We start from the raw sequence: 23,517 nt of genomic DNA, 5'->3' as shown, positions 1-23,517 counted from the left end.
ATCTGAGTTCGTAAATTAGAATTTTTGTTAAATTTTAATTTTAACTTGTAAAAAATATTTTTAGGAACAACAATAAATGCCATAATAGAATAATAAATGCTATTCTATTTTTATTTGATGCAAATACTTTTTTCAGCACTTTTGATATAATATAAGCGTGAAAAACTGTCGTCGCTAATGTATGGAACTTACGTTGGCAGCATTCAGCAGAAAAAGCTGCTTGCTAAGGCCCAGTTCCACAACTTGCTTTAAACTCCGTTTAAAGCAAGTTGTGGAACTGGGCCTAAGAGCTTAATGTCTATCGTTTTTGATTGGTTCGTTCTCCTGGCCCCATTAAAGGAATACTCAATCATAGATAATAATCACTGGCTGCGTTCAGAAAACACAACGGTTGAGTAGTTCGTTAACATTGGCTGCGTTCAGAAAACACGCCGGTTACACACAACGGTTGAGTAATTCGTCAACGTTATTGGTCTGAATGTAAGGATCTAACAGTAAGGACCATTAGTTACTAACCGCTCAGTGAACGCTTTATTTTCTGAACGCAACCATTATTGGACAGAATATAAGGATCTAACAGTAAAGACCGATAGTCACTAGTCGTTCAATGAGCGCTTTGTTCTCTGAATGCAATCGAAGCAACGCTTGATGAAACTGCTTTTGCTGCTGAATGCCATTTCTGCTGATGGCCATTTCTCTAATGTTACTTGCACGCGTTGTACGCGTATTGGTGTCTGATTGTTCTAGAAACACATTATTGTTACAAAATTAATTATACAAGTTGTATAATTAACAAGCAACGAGGATGGCAAAGTTTTGTCTGAGTAAGTTAATTGATTTATTAAAACATCTCTGTGTATGAATCTTACATTTTGTGAAAGATTCATACCGGGATTAAGGTTACATACATTTAAAAAAAATTGTTTTCTATCTAAATATTACTACTTATATATATTTAGACAAGCAAGGTAAACGTACATCAGCGCGGAAGGAATATAAGATCGAGAAGAAAGTTCATGAGCACAATTGTAACATGAAAAAAGAAGCCAAGAGACATAAAAGTAAGTTAACACCTTTAAGATTTTTGTGCATATACATTTATATTAACAAGCAAGTTGATATGTGGCATTGTATTTTGATTTGAAAAACTTGCCAAGATTGGTCTTGAAAGACTAGTTAGTCAGGCTGAGAGTAAACAACTGCCATACAACCACATAGTTGTAAATTCTATCCAAGATAAAATTAAAGAAACTGTATCCAAGGAAGAAAATTTACTGAAAGCCTATTACAAGGAATTCAGAAAAGTTTTGGATGCTGCTGATGTTATTGAGGTTATGGATGCACGTGATCTATTAGGAACACGCTGTAAACAGATACTTAAATCAACCAGAAATATGAATACATACGGACTGATAAATTTATTAATAAATGTTTACTTTTATATATACTTTTATGTAGGTGGAAGAAGCAGTCAGATCTGCAAAAGGAAACAAAAGATTGATATTAGTTTTGAATAAAGCAGATCTAGTACTTAGAGAAAATCTAGATCAATGCCTAAAGTATTTGAGAGTGAGTTTGCCAACCGTAGTGTTTAAATCATCCACACAAAGTCAAGCGAAATGGTTGGGTCGGAGAATGCTAGGTTGAAGAACAGAATCCATGATATAAAGCAATATCTGTTTTGACGCATTGTTTTTACTTGGAAATTACTGCAGAAACAGTGGCAATGTAAAGACAAGTATCAGAGTAGGAATTGTTGGACTTCCGAACATAGGCAAATCTAGTGTTATTAATTCCTTAAAACGCAGTAAAGCTTGCAATGTCGGAAACATGCTAGGTAATTATTAGATAGTTAATTATTTCTTAGCACCTTTTTCCCTTTGTGCAAATAATTTTTAAATTTTGTCAAAAATTCAACAGCTTTATATTTGAAGTGTACATGTCTCTTTTTCTGTTGTAATTATTATTACCTTACATTTTTCTTGAAGCAGCTTTGACTTAACTGTCTCCATCTTTTAATTAAATAATCGTTTAATTTGTTTCTACTTACAGGAATAACAAAAACAATGCAAGCAGTTCAATTAGATTCAAAAATAAAACTGCTGGACTCTCCTGGTATAGTATTTACTAATTCGGACGAAAATTGCGACAACACATTTGTGGCTTTAAAAAATACTGTGAAAATCTAAGCATTGAAAGATCCTTTTACTCCAGCAACCACTATTCTAAAAAGAATTTTGCGAGAACAAATAATAGAATTGTATAATATTTAAGATTTCTGGACATCTGATGACTTTTTCTCAGTAAAGGCTGCAAAAATGGGGAAATGAATACAGACTCAGATGAAATGAATACTCCAGCATTAAATGGAAATGAAAATGGAGGGAACACAGAACAATCACAAACAAGAATCATCCAATGTAAGTTTTATACTCCGGGGGACATCCGAAAAAGGTAGAGATAAATAAACATGTTTATGTTTTTAAAACAATACGAACTTAATTAAGAGAATTAAGCTGCGTTACGATAGTTACGATTCTGTTATACATTTATATGTGATTTATTGTTTCAGCAACAGCCATCTTCTATAGCAGAAGCAATGATATTAGATACAGAAGCAGCTGTTATAGCGAATTTTGAATTTTTGGGACATGGACATGGAAGAGAAAGAAGGAGATGGAGAGGATGAAATTTATGATACAAATACAGATACCAAATCAAGTAAAGTAACGTTTACTATCATCTTGCGTTTTTATGATATTGTTCACGCTATTTGTTAACATAATTTCTTATTTTTCAAGCATCTACCCCCTTTTAGCGGAAGATTTTTTTTTCTGCATCATTGTTAATACATAATTGTTCTAATTCTCCTAATTCCAGCGTGAAGTCATCGCCTTCTTTATTATTTGGGTGTCTTGGATCTTGTTGTAATTCTCTATGTCAGACCTCGGTAAAGTTTACAACTTTCGGCCGATTTTCGGAAGATACGCCTTCTATCTCCCCTTACCGCGCGGCGGATCCAGCAACTGACGGTCGCGGCTCGCGACCTCAAGACCGTTGAGATCATAAAGCGCATCTATGTGATGCTGACGAAAGATGCGTTCGGGGAGCACATCGATCAGCGCTAACGCGTCATTCAATCCTTGTACATGTAATGAGCGATAAAGATAAAATAACGTGTTAACGTTGATAACGCGCTCCATTAACGCACCTCAAAGGCTGAAAAATAAATGTATCGATACAACTATATGTGTAATATTTCGTACAAATATGTACAAATATATACTTGTATAAGTATATATATTTTTTTTTCTTACATTTTTATAATTAGAAGGTAACATAATAGGTTTTCTCGTCACCCATGAGGTACTATTGCCGACGCATTTTTTTTTTTTAACCACATCGATGCGCCTTATGATTTCAACGGTCCTGAGGTCGCGAGCCGCGACCGTCAGTTGCTGGATCCGCCGCGCGGTAAGGGGAGATAGAAGGCGTAGCTTCCGAAAATCGGCCGAAAGTTGTAAAGTTTACCGAGCTTTGCTCTATGTAAAAAATCTACAGGCATCATTAGATTATGTGATTATATGTGACAATATTACAAAATATCTATTATTGTAATAGGTTTATATTTTATCTTACAGTACACGAGTAAAAAGGGATTTACTAACCACTTTGAAGAATTCATTTCCAGATGGATAGAACCAGGTGGCGATTCTTCAATTTCTGTGAGATTTAATTCATTTAATACTTCTTCTGCCTCTGCATCTATATCAACATCTTCTGCTAGAAGGGGGATAGATGCCTAAAAAATAAGAAATTATGTTAACAAATAGCGTGAACAATATTATTAAAATGCAAGATGATAGTAAACGTTACTTTATTTGATTTGGTATCTGTATTTGCATCAAATTTTATCCTCTCCATCTCCTTCCTCGTCCATGTCCCAAAAATTCAAAATTCGCTATAACAGCTGCTTCTGTATCTAATATCATTGCTTCTGCTATAGAAGATGGCTGTTGCTGAAACAATAAATCACATATAAATGTATAACAGAATCGTAACTATCGTAATGCAGCTTAATTCTCTTAATTAAGTTCGTATTATTTTAAAAACAAACATGTCTATTTATCTCTACCTTTTTCGGATATCCCCCGGAGTATAAGACTTACATCGGATGATTCTTGTCTGTGATTGTTCTGTGTTCCTTCATTTCTATTTAATGCTGAAGTATTCATTTCATCCGAGTCTGTATTATTATAATATGTTTCACCGCGTATATTTCATTTCTCGCCTTTCGTTATCAGTCACTGCGTAAGCGTGCTCCGCAGGCGGAGCAGTGACTCATTGGCTACGTTCAGAAAATACAACGGTTACACAACGGTTGAGTAATTCGCCAACGTTGTTGGTCTGAATGTAAGAATCTAACAGTAAGGACCAATAGTTACTGAGCGCTCAGTGAGCGTTTTATTTTCTGAACGCAACCATTGAGTGCATTCAGTACTATAACCACTCACTGAGCGCTCAATGAGTTTTTATATTTGATTGGTATATTCCTTTAGACTTAAAAATATACACCAATCAGATGCAAGAGCTCACTTAACGCTCAGTGAGTGGTTGTAGTACTGAATGCACCCATTGGGTGCGTTCACGACACTCAACAGTTGCACAACTGTTGAGTAATTCGTCAACGTTATTGGTCTGAATGTAAGGATCTAACAGTAAGGACCAATAGTCACTAATCGCTCATTGAGCGGTTTTCTCCGCTGAACGCACCCATTCTTTACGAGTCGGGATCATAGATATAGGAATATAGAGATGGAGCGTAAGCTCGGGGATTGAAGCCATTGCGGGGAGGGTGACGAGGTAAAGTGTGAGCACTTTTCATTGGTTGTTATTGTATGCATGCGTGTAGCATATATAAACAGAGAAACATTGTGAAGAGGTTATAGGAAGTGAAACACAGCAGTGTAGATAAGAAATAAAATTAGATTTGTTATTACAAGAAATAATTGTAAGCTTTCCTAATAGGTAATAGCTTAGATAATATAAGATATTAAAAAATCGTCTACCATAATATATCCAATGACGAACATAAGTAAAGAGTAAAGAATATCCTAAAATATCCTAGGAGTATCCTAAGATATCTTAAGTGTGTCTAAAACAATATAGGGATAATTTGTGGTATCTGGGTGCAATGAATTATTTTTAAAAAGCAATTTTTTAACACTGAATGCATGTATGTATGTGTTTATAGTCATATATTCAATAAAATTGTATTATTTAAAGGTATGTAAATAATGTATGTTAATCGGGCCTTGTAAGAATATACATTAGAATGTGTTGTATTCAGCGTCATTGCGTCTGTGCATCATTTCATCCAATGAAAAATGCACACACTTTACCTCGTCGCTCCTCCCTCAGTGGCTTCACCCTCCTTGTCTAAGTACTGAGTTCACGCTCCATCTCTATATTCCTATATCTATGGTCGGGATGCGTTCCGAAAGATGCAAAAAAACGGGCACTTACTATTATGTCCGCGAGTATACAGTCTACTATTCGCGATGTGGATCGAGACTTTGCCAATCTGGTCGCTCGCTCGTTCGCGTTTCATCCGCGACAGTGACAATGTTACGAAGGATACGATATGGGAACGGGATTAGAGAAACGGTATTACTCTCGGCTTATGAAGCCGCAAGCCGAGAGTCGCGGCGCGCACAAAATAATTTATGGGAACAATTATAAGATAATTGCCGTTCGGTGCACGCTGGTCGCGTAAAGGTCATTCTACAATACGTGTCGTAAGTTGTAAGCCGTAAGAACTGACCAATTATAGATTTTTGTAATAATCGACTGTGATTCGCCAATTTTTACGGCTTAGAACTTATGACACGTATTGTAGAATGACTTTAAGCGTGGTCTACAATGGCAGTAAGCAGTAAAAAGTAAGCGTAAGCGGTAAGAAATAGATCAATCACAGCTGATTATGACAAAAATAATCAACTGTGGTTAGTTCATTTCTTACTGTTCACGCTTTCTTCTTACTGCTTACGGCCATTGTAGACCACGCTTTAAAGGTCTATCTACAATGGCTGCAAGAATAAGGTTCTAAGCGTAAGCAGTAAGAAATGGACCAACCATAATCGATTATTCTTATAATAATCGATTGTGGTTGGTCTATTTCTTATATGTGTATGCAAATGCCTGTGCTCTTACCCTCACTCGGTGGCGGTGCTTTTGATCTCAGGTGCTACAAGACCGCCGTGTTATTGGTTGTGCGCGAGTTATAATTTGAATGACAATGAATAGTAGCTACGAGGATAGTCCCAGAAGTACCCGAGCTGACGTATAGATGGCGGCTGTTGTTTGAAAAGATTGACTATGGTAGAAAGTACCAACCTTATAAAGCTTAAGTTTGAAGTTTGATAACGCTACGTTGTTTAGTATTTGTTTGGCAGCCATCAATAGTGAACGCTTTCAGTGAATTTGTAAACATGGACAAAATTAGTCATCGTTATGTAATACAATACTTTCATTTGAAAGGCCTCAGTCCAACCAATATCAAAGCGGAGCTAGATTCTACTCTGGGGGAGTCTGCTCCTTCGTTTACAACAGTAAAATATTGGGTGGCAGAGTTTAAACGAGGCCGTACGAGCTGCCAAGACGAACATCGCAGTGGTCGACCAAATGAGGTGGCCACGCCAGAAGTGGTGAAGAAAATCCACAAAATGTTATTGGATGACCGTCGACTGAAAGTGCGCGAATTAGCAGACATGGTAGGCGTTTCAAAAAGTGCTGTACATTGCATATTGACTGAAAATTTGGACATGAGAAAGCTGTGCGTAAGATGGGTGCCGCGATTACTCACAATGGAACAAAAACAGCGTCGTGAGGATGTTTCAATGGAGTGTTTGGCGAAGTTTCACAGCAATAAAGCTGAGTTTTTGCGTCGATTCATAACCATGGATGAAACATGGGTCCATCACTTTACACCTGAGACGAAGGAACAGTCAAAACAATGGACTGAAAGAGGAGAATCGCCTCCAAAGAAGGCGAAGACAGTTCCATCTGCAGGCAAGGTCATGGCGTCAGTTTTTTGGGATGCGCGTGGGATAATTTTCATTGACTATCTTCAGAAAGGAAAAACAATCAACGGCGAGTATTATGCGAACTTATTGCAACGTTTGAGTAATGAAATAAAAAAAAAACGGCCGCATCTGGCGAAAAAGAAAGTTTTGTTTTATCAAGACGATGCACTAGTTCACACATCCGTTATCGCGATGGCCAAAATCAATGAGTTAAAGTTCGAATTGCTTCCTCACGCACCCTATTCGCCAGATTTAGCCCCCTCGAATTATTTTCTGTTTCCAAACTTGAAAAAATGGCTCGGTGGTAAAAGATTTGCCAACAATAAAGAGGTGAAGTCTGCGGTTGATGGCTATTTTGAGGAACTCGTCGATTCCCACTATAAACAGGGTATCGAAGCTATTGAACATCGCTGGGAAAAGTGTATTGAGCTAAAAGGAGACTATGTAGAGAAATAAAGATATTTTTTCCCAAATTTTTTTGTATTTTCTTTGTTAGGTCGGGTACTTCTGGGACTACCCTCGTAAAACAGATTTATTGCTGTTTTTCAATATTTACTGTCAAATCTATAATATACATAAAATAATATAAAAATATGAACTATTATTAATATATGTTAATAATATTATAATTAATAACATATAGCATATTACTAGTTATAATATAGAAAGATATATAGAATGTTAAATTTCAATCGTAACAGATAAAAATCTCGAAAATGATATAAATGATATAGAGGTTCGCTTTTTTTACATTATATTATTTCGAAGGGGACACATTTTGATTAAAATAAAATTTAACACTTTGCAAATTTAAATTTGCACTTTTGCAGTTTATTATACAACATTTATACCCACCTCTTTCATTCATTTTACTGATTTTAATAAAACAACAATATTATATTAAAAATTCGATCATATGGTTAATCGTTGCTTACATTTAAGTAGAAAACACACACTTTTACATAAAGGCATAATGCACAACGCATAAGGAAATGAACCAATCAGAGTCTTTCATTTCAAGCGTGGCAATAGAAATGAGGATTCTGATTGGTTTATTTCCTTATGCGTTGTGCATTATGCCTGTATGTAAGAGTGTGTGTTTCCCGTTTTATACATTTTGACAGCTATTGGCTGCCATATTGTTGGTTGTGCAGTTCGGTCATGCGCGACAAACGATCGTCCGCATTATTTTGTGCTGAGTGAATCTACTTTTCTTTCTTATACTGTGGCTTGGTAAACTGCTTTCTCTGCTGAACGCGGCCACTTCTTTGATGTTACTTGGACGTGTTGCACGCGTACTGGTGTCTGATTGTTCCAGAAACATATTATTACAAATTTAATTATATAAGTTGTATAATTAGCAAGCAACGAGGATGGCAAAGATTTGTATAAGCAAGTTAACTGATTTATTAAAATATCTCTGTGTGTGAATCTTATATTTTATGGAAGAATCATACCGGGATTAAGATTACGTACATTTAAAAAGAATTGGATAATTGTGATAATTTTGAAAGAAAAATGTCGCTCACAAATAGATCGAAAGTTATGAAATGATAAAAAATGATACACGCGAAATTAGGAAATTGTTCTTTTTGTTCTTTTAAGCGGGGGATGGGCTCCTCCCCCACACTTTCTCCCCAAAGAAAACCTAATCTAACCCAACTTATTGCATCTTTATACAGGGTGTTTGATAGCTGATCATGCAGACGAAAGTTGGAGATAGATTGGGTGTAGCCGAGAAGAAAAGTCATGTACCATAATGTCAAATTGGCAATAGTTACCGAGTTATTAATTAAAACATGTGAGCCAACGAGCGCGTAGAGAGCGGAGGGCGGCCGCAGTAAGCACGTAGACATTTGATACAGGCGGAGTCAGCGAGTGGTGGTAGGCGAGCGCGCGCGGCGAGAGGCAACATAAGCGACAAGAGGCGACGAGGAGCGAGCGAGCGCAAGCGACAAGAGGCGAGCGAGCTATAAAGAAAAAGCTGTAAAGAAAAAGCTCGCTCGCTCCTCGTCGCGCGCGATCGCCTCTTGTCGCTTACGTTGCCCCTCGCCGCGCGCGCCTGTCTACCGCTACTCACTGACTCCGCCTGTATTAAATGTTTACGTGCTTACTGCGGCCGCCCTCCGCTCTCTACGCGCTCGTTGGCTCACATGTTTTAATTAATAACTCGGTAACTATTGCCAATTTGACATTATGGTATATGACTTTTCTTCTCGGCTACACCCAATCTATCTCCAACTTTCGTCTGCATGATCAGCTATCAAACACCCTGTATATTATCGGACATTGTTGAAAAGATTATAATTTTTAAAACCCACGCCCAACATCTAATAACGATGCGATAAGTTTGGTTAGATTAGGATTTCTTTGTGGAGAAAGTATGGGGGGAAAGGTGGAGCCCCTGCCTCGCTTATATGTATTCTCTTAAGGCCTATCCAGACAAACTTGCATAAGCGCGTAACGCATATGCATAAGGAAATTGACCAATTATGATCCGTGTAGTAAAAAAATATTTTTTGTATTAAACATACGATTAGTCAATTTCCTTATCCATATGCGTTACGCGCTTATGCAAGTTTGTCTGGATAGGCCTTTAGGGCCAGAGCACAGACTTCTGCATAACGCATAATACATAACGCATAATACATAACGCATAAGAGAATAAACCAATTAGTTTTCTTCATTTCCCTCCTCAGGATAGAAATGAAGAACCCTGATTGGTTGATTATTATGCGTTATGCAGAAGTCTATGTTTGGCCCTTACACTTTAAAGGCTTATCCAGACAAACTTGCATAAGCGCGTAACGCATATGCATAAGGAAATTGACTAATCGTATGTTTAATACAAAAAATATTTTTTTACTACACGGATCATAATTGGTCAATTTCCTTATGCATATGCGTTACGCGCTTATGCAAGATTGTCTGGATAGGCCTTAAGGCATTACGCATGCTTCTCAGTTATGGAGGATTCACACTGCGTCCGATGTTCGACGTACGACGTCTGACATCCAATAGGAGAGTAGCTTTTCAATGGAGAATTCAATTCTCCATTGGAAGTGTGAATCCTCCATTAGTCTGTATTATCGGCATGACAGATTTCCTAATCCCATGCGTGTATTTTTCAAATTTTTATAACTTTTGATCCATTTGAGAGCGACATTTTTTTCTTGCAAAATCACATTCTACGCACCAAAATACACAATTGTGCGAAGTTATAGCAAATTTGGTGAGGAGGGCCGTATTCTTCACAATTACCAAAAATTGTTTTCTATCTAAATATTACTACTTATATATTGGGTTGGCAAATAAGTTCGTTCGGTTTTTGTTTCAGTGTAAGTTTCATGCGGATTCACTTTCCTTTTTCCAGTGCTATCATGCAAATCGAATACACGGATAAGAAATGGCGTATGGGGAAACTTTATTCCCCCGGAGCCAATTGGTCTGTTCTTTTTAGCTGCACTGGTGAACTGGTGCAATAAGTTAAAGTGAGAAAAAATATAGTTGTCTCATTCTAAAGCCAGCGGTACACGGTGCTTGTTTTCGTGCTGGATTGCTTGCTGGATGAAAATATTGCGTTGTGATTGGTACATTTCCGAAGATAGATGGAAATGCACCAATCAGGACGCAGTATTTTCATCCAGCAAGCAATCCAGCACGAAAACAAGCACCGTGTGCCGCTGGCTTAACTTATTGCATTAGTTCCGCAGTGCAGCTAAAAAGAACAGACCAAATATTGAACTGAACTGAAATCGAACGTGTGAGTGGCGTTGGAGCATCTATTGTATGCACAGAGCTATCTATTGAAGAAGAAGAAGAAGAAGAAGAACTAAAATCGAATACACATTTGAAAGGTTATGTTTCACTGTTTATGTTGTGCTGTGTTTGGTTTGACTAACATCAGTATTGTGTGTACTGCGTAGCTGTGAGCATGGAAATAAATAACGTACATTATCGTCACATTTTGCTTTATTATTTTAAAAAAGGCAAACGAGCTACGGCTGCTCATAAAAAGATATGCCGTGTGTATGGAGATGATGCCTTAACAGAACGCGTATGCCAAAAGTGGTATGCCAATTTCCGTTCTGGAAATTTCAACGTCAATGATACACCCCGCTCCGGTCGCCCGACCGAGATTAATTCAAGTGACATTAACGCTATAATCGAAGTAAATCCATCCCAATCGGTACGAGAGATTGCTAGGACATTGAATATATCCCACACAAGCGTAGGAAACCATTTGCGCCAGTTGGGGTACGTTTCTCGGCTTAATGTTTGGGTACCGGAACAATTAACCGAGGCTAACTTGACCAGACGCATATCTATCTGCGATTCGCTACGGAAACGCCAAGAAAACGACTCATTTTTGGAACGAATGGTGACGGGTGACGAAAAATGGATCGTCTACGATAGCGTAACGCGTAAAAGATCATGGGGGTACAGCAGCAAGCCACCGCAAACAACCTCGAAGCCGGGATTGCAACTGAAAAAAATAATGCTCTCCGTATGGTGGGATTTCAGGGGTGTCATCTATTACGAACTGTTACCGTCAGGCAAAACGATTGATTCAACTGTATACTGTTCGCAATTGACGAAATTGAACGAAGCAATCCGCACAAAACGTCCAGAATTGGCAAATCGCAAGGGTCTCGTCTTCCATCACAACAACGCCAAACCTCATACGTCATTGACCACTCGGAACAAATTGCTTCAGCTTGGCTGGGATGTTTTGCCTCATCCTCTGTATTCACCGGATCTTACCCCTTCTGATTATCATTTATTCCCGTCGCTGCAGAACTCTATGAATGGGAAAACCTTCGAGAATGAAAAGGCCGTTAAAAACCATCTGGATTGGTTTTTCGCCGATAAGCCCCAGACATTTTACGAACGCGGCATAATGAAGTTGGTGGAAAGATGGCTAGAGGTCATCAATAAAGATGGCCAACATATAATTGATTAAATTTATTTTATATATAAAAAAATTGTGTTTTATTCTACTCTAAAAATCGAACGAACTTATTTGCTAACCCAATATATATAGATAAGTTAGGTAAACGTACACCAGTGCGGAAAGAATACAAGACCGAGAAGAAAGTTCATGAGCACAATCATAAGATGAAGAAAGAAGCCAAGAAACTTCTTAAAAGTAAGTTGACCCTTAAAATTTTTATGCATATATTTATAATAATAATTTATAATAATAAGTAATTGATATGTGGCATTGTATTTTGATTTGTAGAACTTGCCAAGATTGGTCTTGAAGGACAAGTAAGTCGAGTGTAAACAATTGGCATACAAACCTATGGATGATGTAACTGCCCGGAACATGAAGAAGCTAAACAAAAAAGCCACAATTATGATAAAACATTTATCATTGGAGGTATTCCTTACATATATTGTTAACACTATGCCATCTGGTGACACCATGTTGGTGCCACATAATCTTACATTTATATACATATATCCTTGAAATTTCGCGAAAATGGGGGGACAGGATTAAAAACTATTGAAATTAGTAAAAAAGACGTATTTTACGATCTCTCGAAAAGCACCGGCGACTGATAGTAGGATCTACATGAGACCTACCGGTGCCAAACAAAATAATTTTGGTCACACATGCAAATGTGTTAAAAATATTGAGTCTATATTAAAAGTCTATATGTTGCAAATACCTGATAATTTTACTAAATAATAGTATTTTCTCCGGCTACATACGATGACTTGAAGAAATATTTTTCTCAATATGATAGAGTAAAGGAAGTAGAGATTTTGACAAAACAAGATGGTAAACGGATGTGCATTCGTGCAATTTGATCATGTACAAAGTGCAGTAAAAGCTATACATTATGCAAATATGCAACTGTTCTTGAACAGGACTATTGTAGTTGATTGGGCTGTACTTAAGAACAAGTTTTTGAAGAATATCACAGAAAATAATGTAAAACCTCAAATAAAGATTGAATCTGTTGATAAAGATGATGCTGATGATTGGAATGCCAAGATAGACAGGTAATTAAATGCATATATAAATTATGAACAAATTCAACTTGTATATTTCCAAAATTTTCCTCAGTTTATATGTATCTATGTTTGCAATATATAGTTTTTTATTTTTACATTATAGTTAGAAAGTCACAATAAACAGCATAATAATGGAAGATGAACCTGATAATGAAAAAATGATTCTATATGAGAATAAACTTGAAGATCCGAAGATACTGATAGTCAGGATGAAAGTGCTGTTGAAAGCGATGATGATGAAAATGATGTTCGTAATACAATTAATGATTCTGTTAAACAGGAGCAAAAAAGCAACGCAATAAAACATTCTACTTCAAAACATCTGCAACGTGTATTTAACGACGTTAATGAAGGCAGAACAGTGTTCCTGAAAAATGTACCATTCTCCGTTAAGAATAATGAACTTAAAGGATACATGAAAACAACATGAAACAATTTGGACCAGTTTATTACGCTGTTGTATGCATTGATCGTTTAACTGAACATTCAAAAGACACTGCATTTGTTAAATTTAAGGTAAATTTTCTTTTTACAAATAAGCTAATTATTAATCTTAAGCTATTATCTTAATTAAATTAATTCAGTCATAAATTCTACATTTCTCCCTTATTTATATTGATTATCAATATTATAAGTCAATCGCTTATATTCATTGTATAGGATATTACAAGTGCAGATAAATGTTTATCGAACACCACCGAATTATATATGCACGATCAAATAATCGAGACACACAAAACATTATGCAAAGATGAAATTGAAAATAAAAAGATCCTGAAAGAATAGAAAGTTAAGGACTCTAGAAACTTATACCTCATTAAAGATGAAGGTAATTATTATGAAAGATTTTATCATTATATTAAATCGTTATATTATACGAAAAAATATAAGTTGTGTATATTCTTAGGTGCGATTGCCGGAAGCCCAGCTGCAACAGATGTATCAATTCCGATATGGCAAAACATGCATATGAAATTAGAACAATGGAAATCGCAAATATTGCGCAACCTGAATATGTTTGTATCGAGAGTACGGTTTGTTGTTCACAACCTACCACTCGATCTCGATGATGCACAACTAATACAATTGTTTAAGGATCTCAGTGGTTTTAAGGCTATAATTAAGGAGGTGATTGCATTTTATAAAATAACATGTTATATCTAATTAGAAGCCATTTAAACAATAATTTACTCGAAATATTTTTCAAGGCGCGTGTTATGCATGATTCAAAAAAAGTTGACACAGCCGGAAGAGGAAAATCTAAAGAGTATGGTTTTGTTACGTTCACTACTCATGAAGATGCGCTCAAAGCTTTAAGAAGTATAAACAATCCAAATATATTTTCTAAAAACAGGGTAATTATATATATATATATGTGTGTGTGTGTGTGTGTGTGTGCGCACGTGTTTTTACTGTCATTGACAATATTCTTATCCTTTATCCATTATGAGATCTTTATTAACAAATTTCTCTTTCATAAACTCTATATATAGAGACCAATCGTCGGATTCTCGATAGAAAGTGGAATTATGGTGAACGCAAAGAGAAGAAGAATTGAAAAGAGTCGTGAGCATAATCCACTATGCTCTAAATATAAAGGAAAGAGGGTAGCTGTAGACATAAAGGAGAAAGAGCTACTCAAAAATCAAGTTAAGAGGAGAAAAAGATAGATGTATTTCTTCGTTTCCTCTTCTTTTTTTGGCAGTGATGTTGCGCGTCGGAATTATAGTCGAGCGAACGTTATCTTGGGAATGCGCTTCAGGATCATCACGTTCGTAGCGCGGCATCGGAACTTGGCATGATCCATTCCTTGTCACTAGGGGACGACTCGCCGGCTAATTCCTGAAATAAAGTCACATCCGAGAGATAATGGATGATTCGTCGGGAGTTTCGCGCGCCGAAATACCGATAGAGAAGCACGTTCCACGCAGAGCATGGGTCATTTTTGCTCTCGTGACTGGTACCAATGCCAAGGAATACAAGTAGCGAACTTCTCTGCCCCCTCTCTAAATATTCTCATTGTTTTTTGGCTTATAAATTCGAATTTTAAGCTTTTGATATTACAGAAAGTTCAGATAGTCTCCGGACATTGGTACTTTTGCATTGGTACCAGTTCCTCTTTAAGCGATACGTTCGTGGAAAGCCGAGCTCACAACATCCGTTTAGACAGCGGCAAGCAGAACGTCAATTCTTCGTCAAAATGTCTTTAGATGCTTTTACATTGGAATATTCGCAGTATCCGTCACAGCCACATCTTAACCAACCCTATTAAAAAAAAGGCCTGCTTATTGCCGTCTGTACAAACAATGCGGATCCGGCTTGATATTCCACGATTCGATCGTAATTTTGTTCGACGTGGAAAAATAATAAACAAAGAGAAGCAAAAATATTACGTCGCGAAAGACAAACTGTGCGGCGTTTTGTTTTTTGGAGCGCGGCAAGCAACCGGTTTCGAGATGTATCTCGAGAAACTGAGATGATTTGGCGCTACCTCGAAATATCATAAATCACGAGTAACTGAAAACGATTTTCCGTTCGTGTGGCGGATAATCGTTTTCACACGCGGGCAACATCGCGCGCGGTCGTTGACCATTAGCATCAAGGTTTTCTCCGGCTTTCCTCGGATGTCTCAGATTCGCACTCATGGTCACACGAATAACGGGAGATGTGCGAGCAAGCTACGGATGCGTCGTTTATTACAAGGACAATGGTAACACACGGCGATAATGTGCGTCGTCGGCATCGCGAGTCTTCCTGCGTCCAAGTCGTTGAATTCACATGAGCGCGCATCTTCATCGTCGAAAATGGGAAATCATTCGGTCGAAATCGGAGAGGACATCGGTCACTGTTAACCCTTAAGGCCCAGTTCCATAACTTGCTTTAAACTCCGTTTAAAGCACGTTGTGGGACTGGGTCTAAGGCCCGGTTCCACAACTTACTGTAAACGAAGTTTAACTCGTTAATCCTAGTTTAGACGAAAAATTGCGTTCCACAACTGCCTTAAACCATGGTTAACGTTGATTTCTCACAGTTAAAGTTAAACCCAAAACTTTGGGCGTTTAATGGATTTAAACGAAGTTTAACACTGCAGTACCATTAATTTGAGAAAAAAATTTATGACTATCCTGGTTTTGGAGTTCAGTTGACAAATATTTTGAACGTTTCAACACCAAAGAGATATGGCTTTAAAATACATATTATCTTCATCTAAAGATGAAGATTTTGAAAACCTAATTTATCGACGGACAAGAATATAAGAATAAGACGACCATCATATTTGGAAGAATTTGATAATGTCGATTTTCATGCACGATTTAGATTATCAAAAGAATCTGTTATTGCAGTTCTAGCAGAAATCGAGCATGAAATTTCTCATTAAACAGAACAGTAAGTATATAAATTTAATTTAAAATATTGGGTTTTTTGCTTCGATAGATTATATTCTAAAACAGAGTATAAAACTATATACAAAAGTCAATTATTATATGATAAATGCAATCAAATCAATAATATAAACTAATTGATTATTATTAACACTGGACTTCCACCTTTTAATAAATTAATACTTATATACAAATACAGCAAATGTTAATGTTGGTTAGTGTTTACTTCATAAGCAAACAGATATATTGTTCTCTACTAGATGTCATAGCATCCAACTTATTTCAATTTTCCCTCTTCACTATTAGCAACAACCAATCATACTCTACGTTTGAAAAAGAAAGAGAAGTCTTTGACAGTTTCTTCATACAGACTATAGGTTTAAGTAAACTACAGTTAAAAACATGATGTGGAACGCGATATAAGTTTAACCATGCCGTTAAATGTAACGTCAGTTCAGATAATCACGGTTCAAACTTGATTTTGTGGAACTAGGCCTAAGTAAACGTACTGGCAACTGGCGCACAGGGCGCATCAGTGACTCTACTTTCTTTTTCGAAATTTAAGCAAACCAAGAGATGTTCAAAAACAAAAACACAATGCTGTTTGATGATTAAATATTTTTACCTTACCAAAAGACAAAAAATAAGTAAATTCTCTGAGTTGACAAAAAATCAACATTTTTCTCTACATCCCAGACAGCACCGGACATCCAATAGATGTACGTTTCACGTCCAATTTATGTCCGTATGTCCGATTTACGTCCGTGGACATAAATTGGACGTAATAAGGATGTCCTTATTGGACATCGGACCTGTAGGACGTCCGATGTACGTACGGTCACGGACATAAAGGTTGTCACTTGTTTTTTAATGACTTTCGGGACGCATCCCGACTCGAGAAAGATTAGAGCTGCTGCTCCGCCTGCGAAGCACGCCTGCGCAGTAACTCACAACGAAAGGCGAGAAATAAAATATACGTGGTGCCAACAATCATTGCGTTCAGCGGAGAAAACCGCTCAGTGAGCGATTAGTGACTAAATAAATACGATTTCACTTAAAATTTAATATACATACCTGTTCAATACCTTGCAAAAAACGCATTCCCATTTGAATGACTTGCACTATGTATCTATCCCTCCACTGCTGATTTTTCAAAATGTAAGAATTGGGTGCGTTCACGACATTCAACGATTGAGCAACTGTTGAATAATTTGTCAACGTTATTGGTCTGAATGTAAGGATCTAACAGTAAGGACCAATAGTCACTAATCGCTCATTGAGCGATTTTCTCCGTTAAACGCAATGATTGTTGACATACTTATATCATACCACCACGTATATTTTATTTCTCGCCTTTCATTGTGAGTTACTGCGCAGGCTTGCTTCGCAGGCGGAGCAGCAGCTCTCATCTTTCTCGAGTCGGGATGTGTCCCGAAAGTCATTAAAAAACAAGTGACAACCTTTATGTCCGCGACCGTACGTCCATCGGACGTCCTATGTCCGAAGTTGTGACAAACGTACGTCTTTTGTAAAAAAAAATGGACATATAACGGACATCCAACGGACATCAGTGTGCTGTCTGGGATACTATTACTTATAGATATCTGATTCTTATTGCTGTTATTAATTCGTAGGCGAATATCTTGTGCGACTCGTCGTAACCTCCTCTAATGATTGACAGATGTACGTCAAACTGCTTTTAAAACTCACTGTAAAACCAACCTGTCGTCTTGCTATATCGATATTTTGATTTGTCAAGAAGAATTTATGCCTCCATCGAATCAGCAGAGACCTGGTCACGTGATCAGTTTGCCAATGGGTGCGTTCAGTACTATACCACTCACTGAGCGCTCAATGAGCTTTTACATTTGATTGGTATATTCCTTTAGATTTAAAAATATACACCAACCAGATGCAAGAGCTCACTTAGCGCTCAGTGAGCGGTTGTAGTACTGAATGCACCCAGTGGCTGCGTTCAGAAAACACAACGGTTACACAACGGTTGAGTAATTCGTCAACGTTATTGGTCTGAATGTAAGGATCTAACAGTAAAGACTATTGCACGTAAAAAAATTTTAGTCGTAACCGTAAGACCGTAAGCAAATTGACCAATCACAATCCAGCATCTCGAAATATACGAATTGTGATTGGTCAATTTGTTTACGGACTTACGGTTACGACTAAAACTTTTGTACGTGCAATGGCCTTAAGGCTCGTCTACAATAGCTGTAAGAGTAAGGCTGTAAGGCTGTAACGTAAGCTATCAGCGAATGAAAATATTTCATTTCGTGCCTTGCAACCTTACAGCCTTACTCTTACAGCTAATGTAGACGAGCCTTTAAAGGCCATCACACGTAGAAAAATTTTAACCGTAACCGTAAGGTTGTAAATAAACTGACCAATCACAGTCGATCCTTTCTCTTGTGACATTATAATAATCGACTGTGATTGGTCAGTTTTCTTACAACCTTACGGTTACGGTTAAAATTTTTCTACGTGTGATGGCCTTAAGGACCAATAGTTACTAAGCGCTCAGTGAGCCCTTTGTTTTCTCAACGCAACCAATAATCACTAAGCGCTCACCACAGATGTCTATACTATACTAGATTGCTAACTTCTCAAAAGAGCTGTGTCCCGCCTATTTTCCGGTTCGGCCATGAAGACCGCCAAGCATGGCGGCGGTGTGTGTTTGTAGTGTGTATGTGAATACCCGATGCGTATTGGTAGTGCGTGGTAGTGCGTATGTGACACCTGATGTGTCTACTACTATTTATGTTAGTAAAACTGCAAATCTACAAACGAGATAATGCCGAATAAGTATTGTAAATTTCAAAAATACGAACAAGAAAGAATATAATTTAAAGATGTGTGTATTAATAAGATGTTGCTAATCTAAGTGTTTGGTAAAGGTTAAAATTAAATTGAATATATACAGTTCAAAATATGTCAAAGTATTTGTATTAATATTTTTTACATACATATAAAGAATAAAATGCAACTTATGTGTTATTAAATAATATTAATTTTGTAAATTTGTGTCTGTTACTTGCAGGATTTCTATCTTTTGTTATTTTTGTAAGTGAATACATTCTAATATTAATAATATTAACATAATGTTAATAATATTAACAATGTTTAATTGCAAGATAACCCTCACATATTACAAACCTCGAACATTTATTATATATAAATGTATTCTACTTACTTAAATAAGTGATATCCTTTTTTATTCGTATTATTGCAATTAACAATGCAACATGTACTTGGCATTATCTCGTTTATATATTTGCAGTTTTACTAATATAAATAGCAGTAGATACGACACATCAGTGTAGACACATCAGGTATCACATACTTACAGTATAACACTACTACACACGCATCGGATACTCACGTACGCACTACATACACACCGCTGCCATGTTTTGGCGGTTTTCATGGCCGAACCGGAAAATAGGCGGGACACAGCTCTTGTATAGGTCAAAGATCGAAGTTAGCAATCTAGTATAGTATAGACATCTGTGGCGCTCACTGATCATTTTGTTGGGCTGAACGCAGCCAATCATTAAACGCTAGTAAGCTGCTTTCTGCTGGCTGAACTTGGCCATTTTTCTGATGTTACGTGCACGTGCTATATGTACGGATACTGGTGTCTGATTATTCCAAAACCATATTATTATTACAGAATTAATTATATAAGTTGTGTAATTAGCAACCAATAAGGATGGCAAAGTTTTGTCTGAGTAAGTTAATTGAATTATTAAAACAATTCTGTGTATGAATCTTACATTTTATAGAAGAATCATACCATTAAGGTTATGTATATTTAATTAAAATTGTTTTCTATTTAAATATTACTGTGTATATATATTTGTAGACAAGCCAAGTAAACGTACATCGGCGCGAAAGAGATACAAGATCGAGAAGAAAGTCCGTAAGCACAATCGTAAGATGAAGAAAGAAGCCAAGAAACATCCTAAAAGTAAATCGGCTCTTAGAATTTTTATGCATATACATATATTATATTAACAAGTAGTTGATATATGGCATTGTATTTTGATTTAGAAAAAGCCAAAGTAATGGAGATACCAAATCAATGTCCCTTTAAAGAAGACATATTAAAAGAAATAGAAGCAATGAAAAAGGCAAATGACGAAGAAAAGAGGAAGAGGAAGGAAGCTGCTCGTGAGAAAAAACGCGAAGAACTTGCCACAAGTGGTCTTCAAGGATTAGTCCATCAGGCTGAGAATAAGCAACTGGCATATAAACCTATGGAAGTCGATTCTGTAGAAGATAAAATTAAAGAAGCTGTAACCAAGGAAGAAAATTCATTGAAAGCCTATTATAAGGAATTCAAGAAAGTTTTGGATGCAGCAGATGTTATTATTGAGGTTGTGGATGCTCGTGATCCATTAGGAACACGCTGTAAACAGGTATACTTGAATCAACCAGAAATATGAATACATATGGACTTATAAATTTATTAATAAATATTTACGTTTATATAGGTGGAAGAAGCAGTTAGATCTGCAAAAGGAAACAAAAGATTAGTATTAGTTTTGAATAAAGCAGATCTGGTTCCTAGAGAAAATCTAGATCAATGGTTGAAATATTTGAGAGCCAGTTTGCCAACTGTAGCATTTAAATCATCCACACAAAGTCAAGCGAAACGGTTAGGTCGAAGAATGCTAGGCCGAAAAACAGAATCCATGATACAAAGCAATACCTGTTTTGGCGCGGAATTATTGTTGTCTTTACTTGGAAATTATTGCAGAAACAGTGGCAATGTAAAGACAAGTATCAGAGTAGGAGTTGTTGGGCTTCCAAATGTAGGCAAATCTAGTGTTATTAATTCCTTAAAACGCAGTAAGGCTTGCAATGTCGGAAACACGCCAGGTGATTATTAGATAGTTCATTATTTCTTAGGACCTCATCCCTTTCTGCAACAATTTTTCAATTTTATTGAGAATCCAACAGCTTTATATTTTATGTTTATTTTATGTTTATATGTCTCCTTACCATTGTAATCATTATTAATTTTCATTTTTACTGAAGCAGCTTCTACTTGACTGTCTCCGTTTATTTTACGTTTACGTTTACGTTTAATTTGTTTCTACTTACAGGAATAACAAAAACAATGCAAGCAGTTCAGTTAGATTCAAAGATAAAACTGCTGGATTCTCCTGGTATAGTATTTGCTAATTCGGACGGAAATTTCGACGAAACATCTGTGGCTCTTAAAAATGCTGTGAAAATCCAAGCATTGAAAGATCCATTTACACCAGCAACAGCTATTCTAAAAAGAATTTCACGAGAACAAATAACAGAATTATACGATATACAGAATTTTTCGACGCCAGATGATTTTTTCCCAATGAAGGCCGCAAGAATGGGTAAATTTAAGAAAGGTGGAATACCCGATGCATTAGCTGCAGCGCGCAGTGTTCTGGACGATTGGAATTCCGGAAAAATTAGGTTTGTAATGGAATTTCGGATACTTATATACTCAAAGAGGAAATTCGTTTTTTATAATTCTCAGCGATGCATGATTCTATATATTATATTTTATATTTTGCGTGGAATTTTTTAGATATTACACAGTACCACCTGAACAACCGGTGTGTCATATATCCGCGGAGATAGTTAGTCAAATGGCTAAAGAATTCGACATCGAGAGTTTTGCCGCGGAAGAAAAAATGATGCTCGATAACCTCACAACAGAATCTACTTGTAACCCTACTATTGTGAAGCCTTTGTTGGTCGATAGTTCAGGTCCTGTTACAGCGGCGATGGAAGTCGAGATGCAGAAAAATGCGGTAAGACGCGAATATATCGGTGACTTTATAATGATGAATGTGTTATATGTTTGTATATTTTACACGATTCTCGATGTTTTGGCGTAGGAATATAAGATCCAAAAAAAATTGAAGAAGAAGTTGGCAGAAAGGAAGAATACCGAGAAGAAGAAGAAAAAAGTTGATCCCCTTTCTGAAATTGAAGGCAATCAAAAACTGAATAAGCTAAGTAAACTTCAATTCAAGAAGGAGAAGAAGAAAAAAGCGAAGGCAGGTACGGAGAGAACGAAGAAGGAAATTAACTTTCCAATTCCATTGATTAACATAATATATGTATACTTACGTTACTCAGAGAAAATGGCCTTTTCAGAAAAAGCAGCTGCTAAATTAGCGGGACAACTTGAAGGATTTAGCTTATAGAAGGAAGATGACTTTATACTGCGGATTTTACATAGACATTATGTATATAACATAAATGTGTATGAATTTAACATGAACTTTATATGAAAATTGTATATATAAATGTGAAGTATTAAAAAAAACTACATAAATAAAAGTTGCTTTGATGAGCGGGAGAGAGAGAGAGAGAGAGAGAGAGAGAGAGAGAGAGAGAGAATATTAGTATCTAGCATATTATTTTGTTTTATACTTTCCGTTACACAACCTACACGATATCTATTAATTATTATGCATTGTTTACAATAATTATGCATTGTTTACAATAATTATGCATTGTTTACAATGAGAAAAATATACAACTGATTCTTCCATGTAACTTTTACCTTTCTATAATTAATGTTCCGGTATATCTTATGTTGATATAAGTTATCTTTAGACGTTTGGATAAAGCTTACTCTTAGCTTAATCCTTTAAGAATGATTAACTAAAAGTCCCTATTAAAACGGCAAAGGTCTTCTCAAAATTATCTTTGTTTCTTCTTTGGCTTGTTAAACTCATCAGCTTAAATTAACAACAGATAAAAGTTATAAAAAAGGTGTGTATGTGTACAAATTCCGCAACAAATGATGAAATATCACACAAAATGATGAAATATCACACAAAATGATAACTTTGACATTTTATATAATTAAGTTCCCAATAATCGATACGTTAGCAATTCTTTCGACCAATTAGCAATAGATTCGATTAAGATTTGCTAATAAGTTTCATAGACATCTGTGTTTGCATGTAATTCGTGTTTGACAGAATCCGATAGTAGTTTGGCGACAG

At 36.4% G+C, this 23,517-nt stretch overlaps 2 protein-coding genes, 2 long non-coding RNA genes and 1 pseudogene across 8 annotated transcripts; 3 read left to right on the top strand and 2 right to left on the bottom strand.

Annotated features, from left to right (window-relative positions):
• The first annotated feature begins 480 nt into the window (after window positions 1-480).
• On the top strand, window positions 481-3,168 carry LOC105182051 (guanine nucleotide-binding protein-like 3 homolog). Of its 3 annotated transcripts, XR_003113642.1 has the most exons (7): window positions 481-824; window positions 960-1,061; window positions 1,158-1,365; window positions 1,459-1,837; window positions 2,053-2,454; window positions 2,573-2,721; window positions 2,881-3,168. XR_003113642.1 is itself a non-coding variant. In XM_025303408.1 (3 exons), exons 1-3 carry the CDS (start codon window positions 806-808, stop codon window positions 1,515-1,517), a joined length of 180 nt encoding a protein of 59 aa, XP_025159193.1. In that variant the 5' UTR covers window positions 489-805; the 3' UTR covers window positions 1,518-1,838. The 3 variants fall into 3 exon arrangements, 1 of the variants encoding a protein (XP_025159193.1); XR_003113641.1 differs by lacking the exon at window positions 1,158-1,365 and having other exon boundaries at window positions 484-824; XM_025303408.1 differs by lacking the exons at window positions 1,158-1,365; window positions 2,053-2,454; window positions 2,573-2,721; window positions 2,881-3,168 and having other exon boundaries at window positions 489-824; window positions 1,459-1,838.
• LOC112589568 (uncharacterized) lies at window positions 3,091-6,283 on the bottom strand. 2 transcript variants are annotated; one of them, XR_003113643.1, is made up of 6 exons: window positions 6,214-6,283; window positions 4,136-4,348; window positions 3,877-4,019; window positions 3,669-3,802; window positions 3,318-3,555; window positions 3,091-3,219 (listed from the first exon to the last, which is right to left on the bottom strand). It is a non-coding gene; the product is annotated as an uncharacterized LOC112589568 (long non-coding RNA). The 2 variants fall into 2 exon arrangements; XR_003113644.1 differs by lacking the exon at window positions 6,214-6,283 and adding an exon at window positions 5,527-5,600.
• Window positions 6,284-12,203: 5,920 nt separating this feature from the next.
• LOC105182050 (RNA-binding protein 28-like) lies at window positions 12,204-16,607 on the top strand (annotated as a pseudogene).
• Window positions 16,608-19,141: 2,534 nt separating this feature from the next.
• LOC112589551 (uncharacterized) lies at window positions 19,142-19,776 on the bottom strand. The gene is made up of 2 exons (XR_003113626.1): window positions 19,698-19,776; window positions 19,142-19,284 (listed from the first exon to the last, which is right to left on the bottom strand). It is a non-coding gene; the product is annotated as an uncharacterized LOC112589551 (long non-coding RNA).
• A 269-nt stretch (window positions 19,777-20,045) lies between these two features.
• Window positions 20,046-22,873, top strand: Ns1 (Nucleostemin 1). Of its 2 annotated transcripts, none has more exons than XM_025303373.1 (8): window positions 20,046-20,235; window positions 20,370-20,474; window positions 20,558-20,925; window positions 21,001-21,388; window positions 21,616-21,967; window positions 22,083-22,308; window positions 22,396-22,561; window positions 22,640-22,873. In XM_025303373.1, the coding sequence occupies exons 1-8, from the start codon at window positions 20,217-20,219 to the stop codon at window positions 22,705-22,707; spliced, it is 1,692 nt and encodes a 563-aa protein (XP_025159158.1). In that variant the 5' UTR covers window positions 20,046-20,216; the 3' UTR covers window positions 22,708-22,873. The 2 variants fall into 2 exon arrangements, with proteins under 2 accessions (XP_025159158.1, XP_011137474.2); XM_011139172.3 differs by having other exon boundaries at window positions 20,217-20,235; window positions 22,658-22,871.
• The last annotated feature ends 644 nt before the right edge of the window (window positions 22,874-23,517 follow it).

This window comes from Harpegnathos saltator, unplaced genomic scaffold, assembly GCF_003227715.2.
Source record: "Harpegnathos saltator strain DR-91 unplaced genomic scaffold, Hsal_v8.6 scaffold54, whole genome shotgun sequence".
NCBI classification, from domain to species: domain Eukaryota; kingdom Metazoa; phylum Arthropoda; class Insecta; order Hymenoptera; family Formicidae; genus Harpegnathos; species Harpegnathos saltator.
The sequence above is the reverse complement of the archived record's forward strand: the minus strand, read 5'-3'. Positions and strand labels throughout refer to the sequence as shown.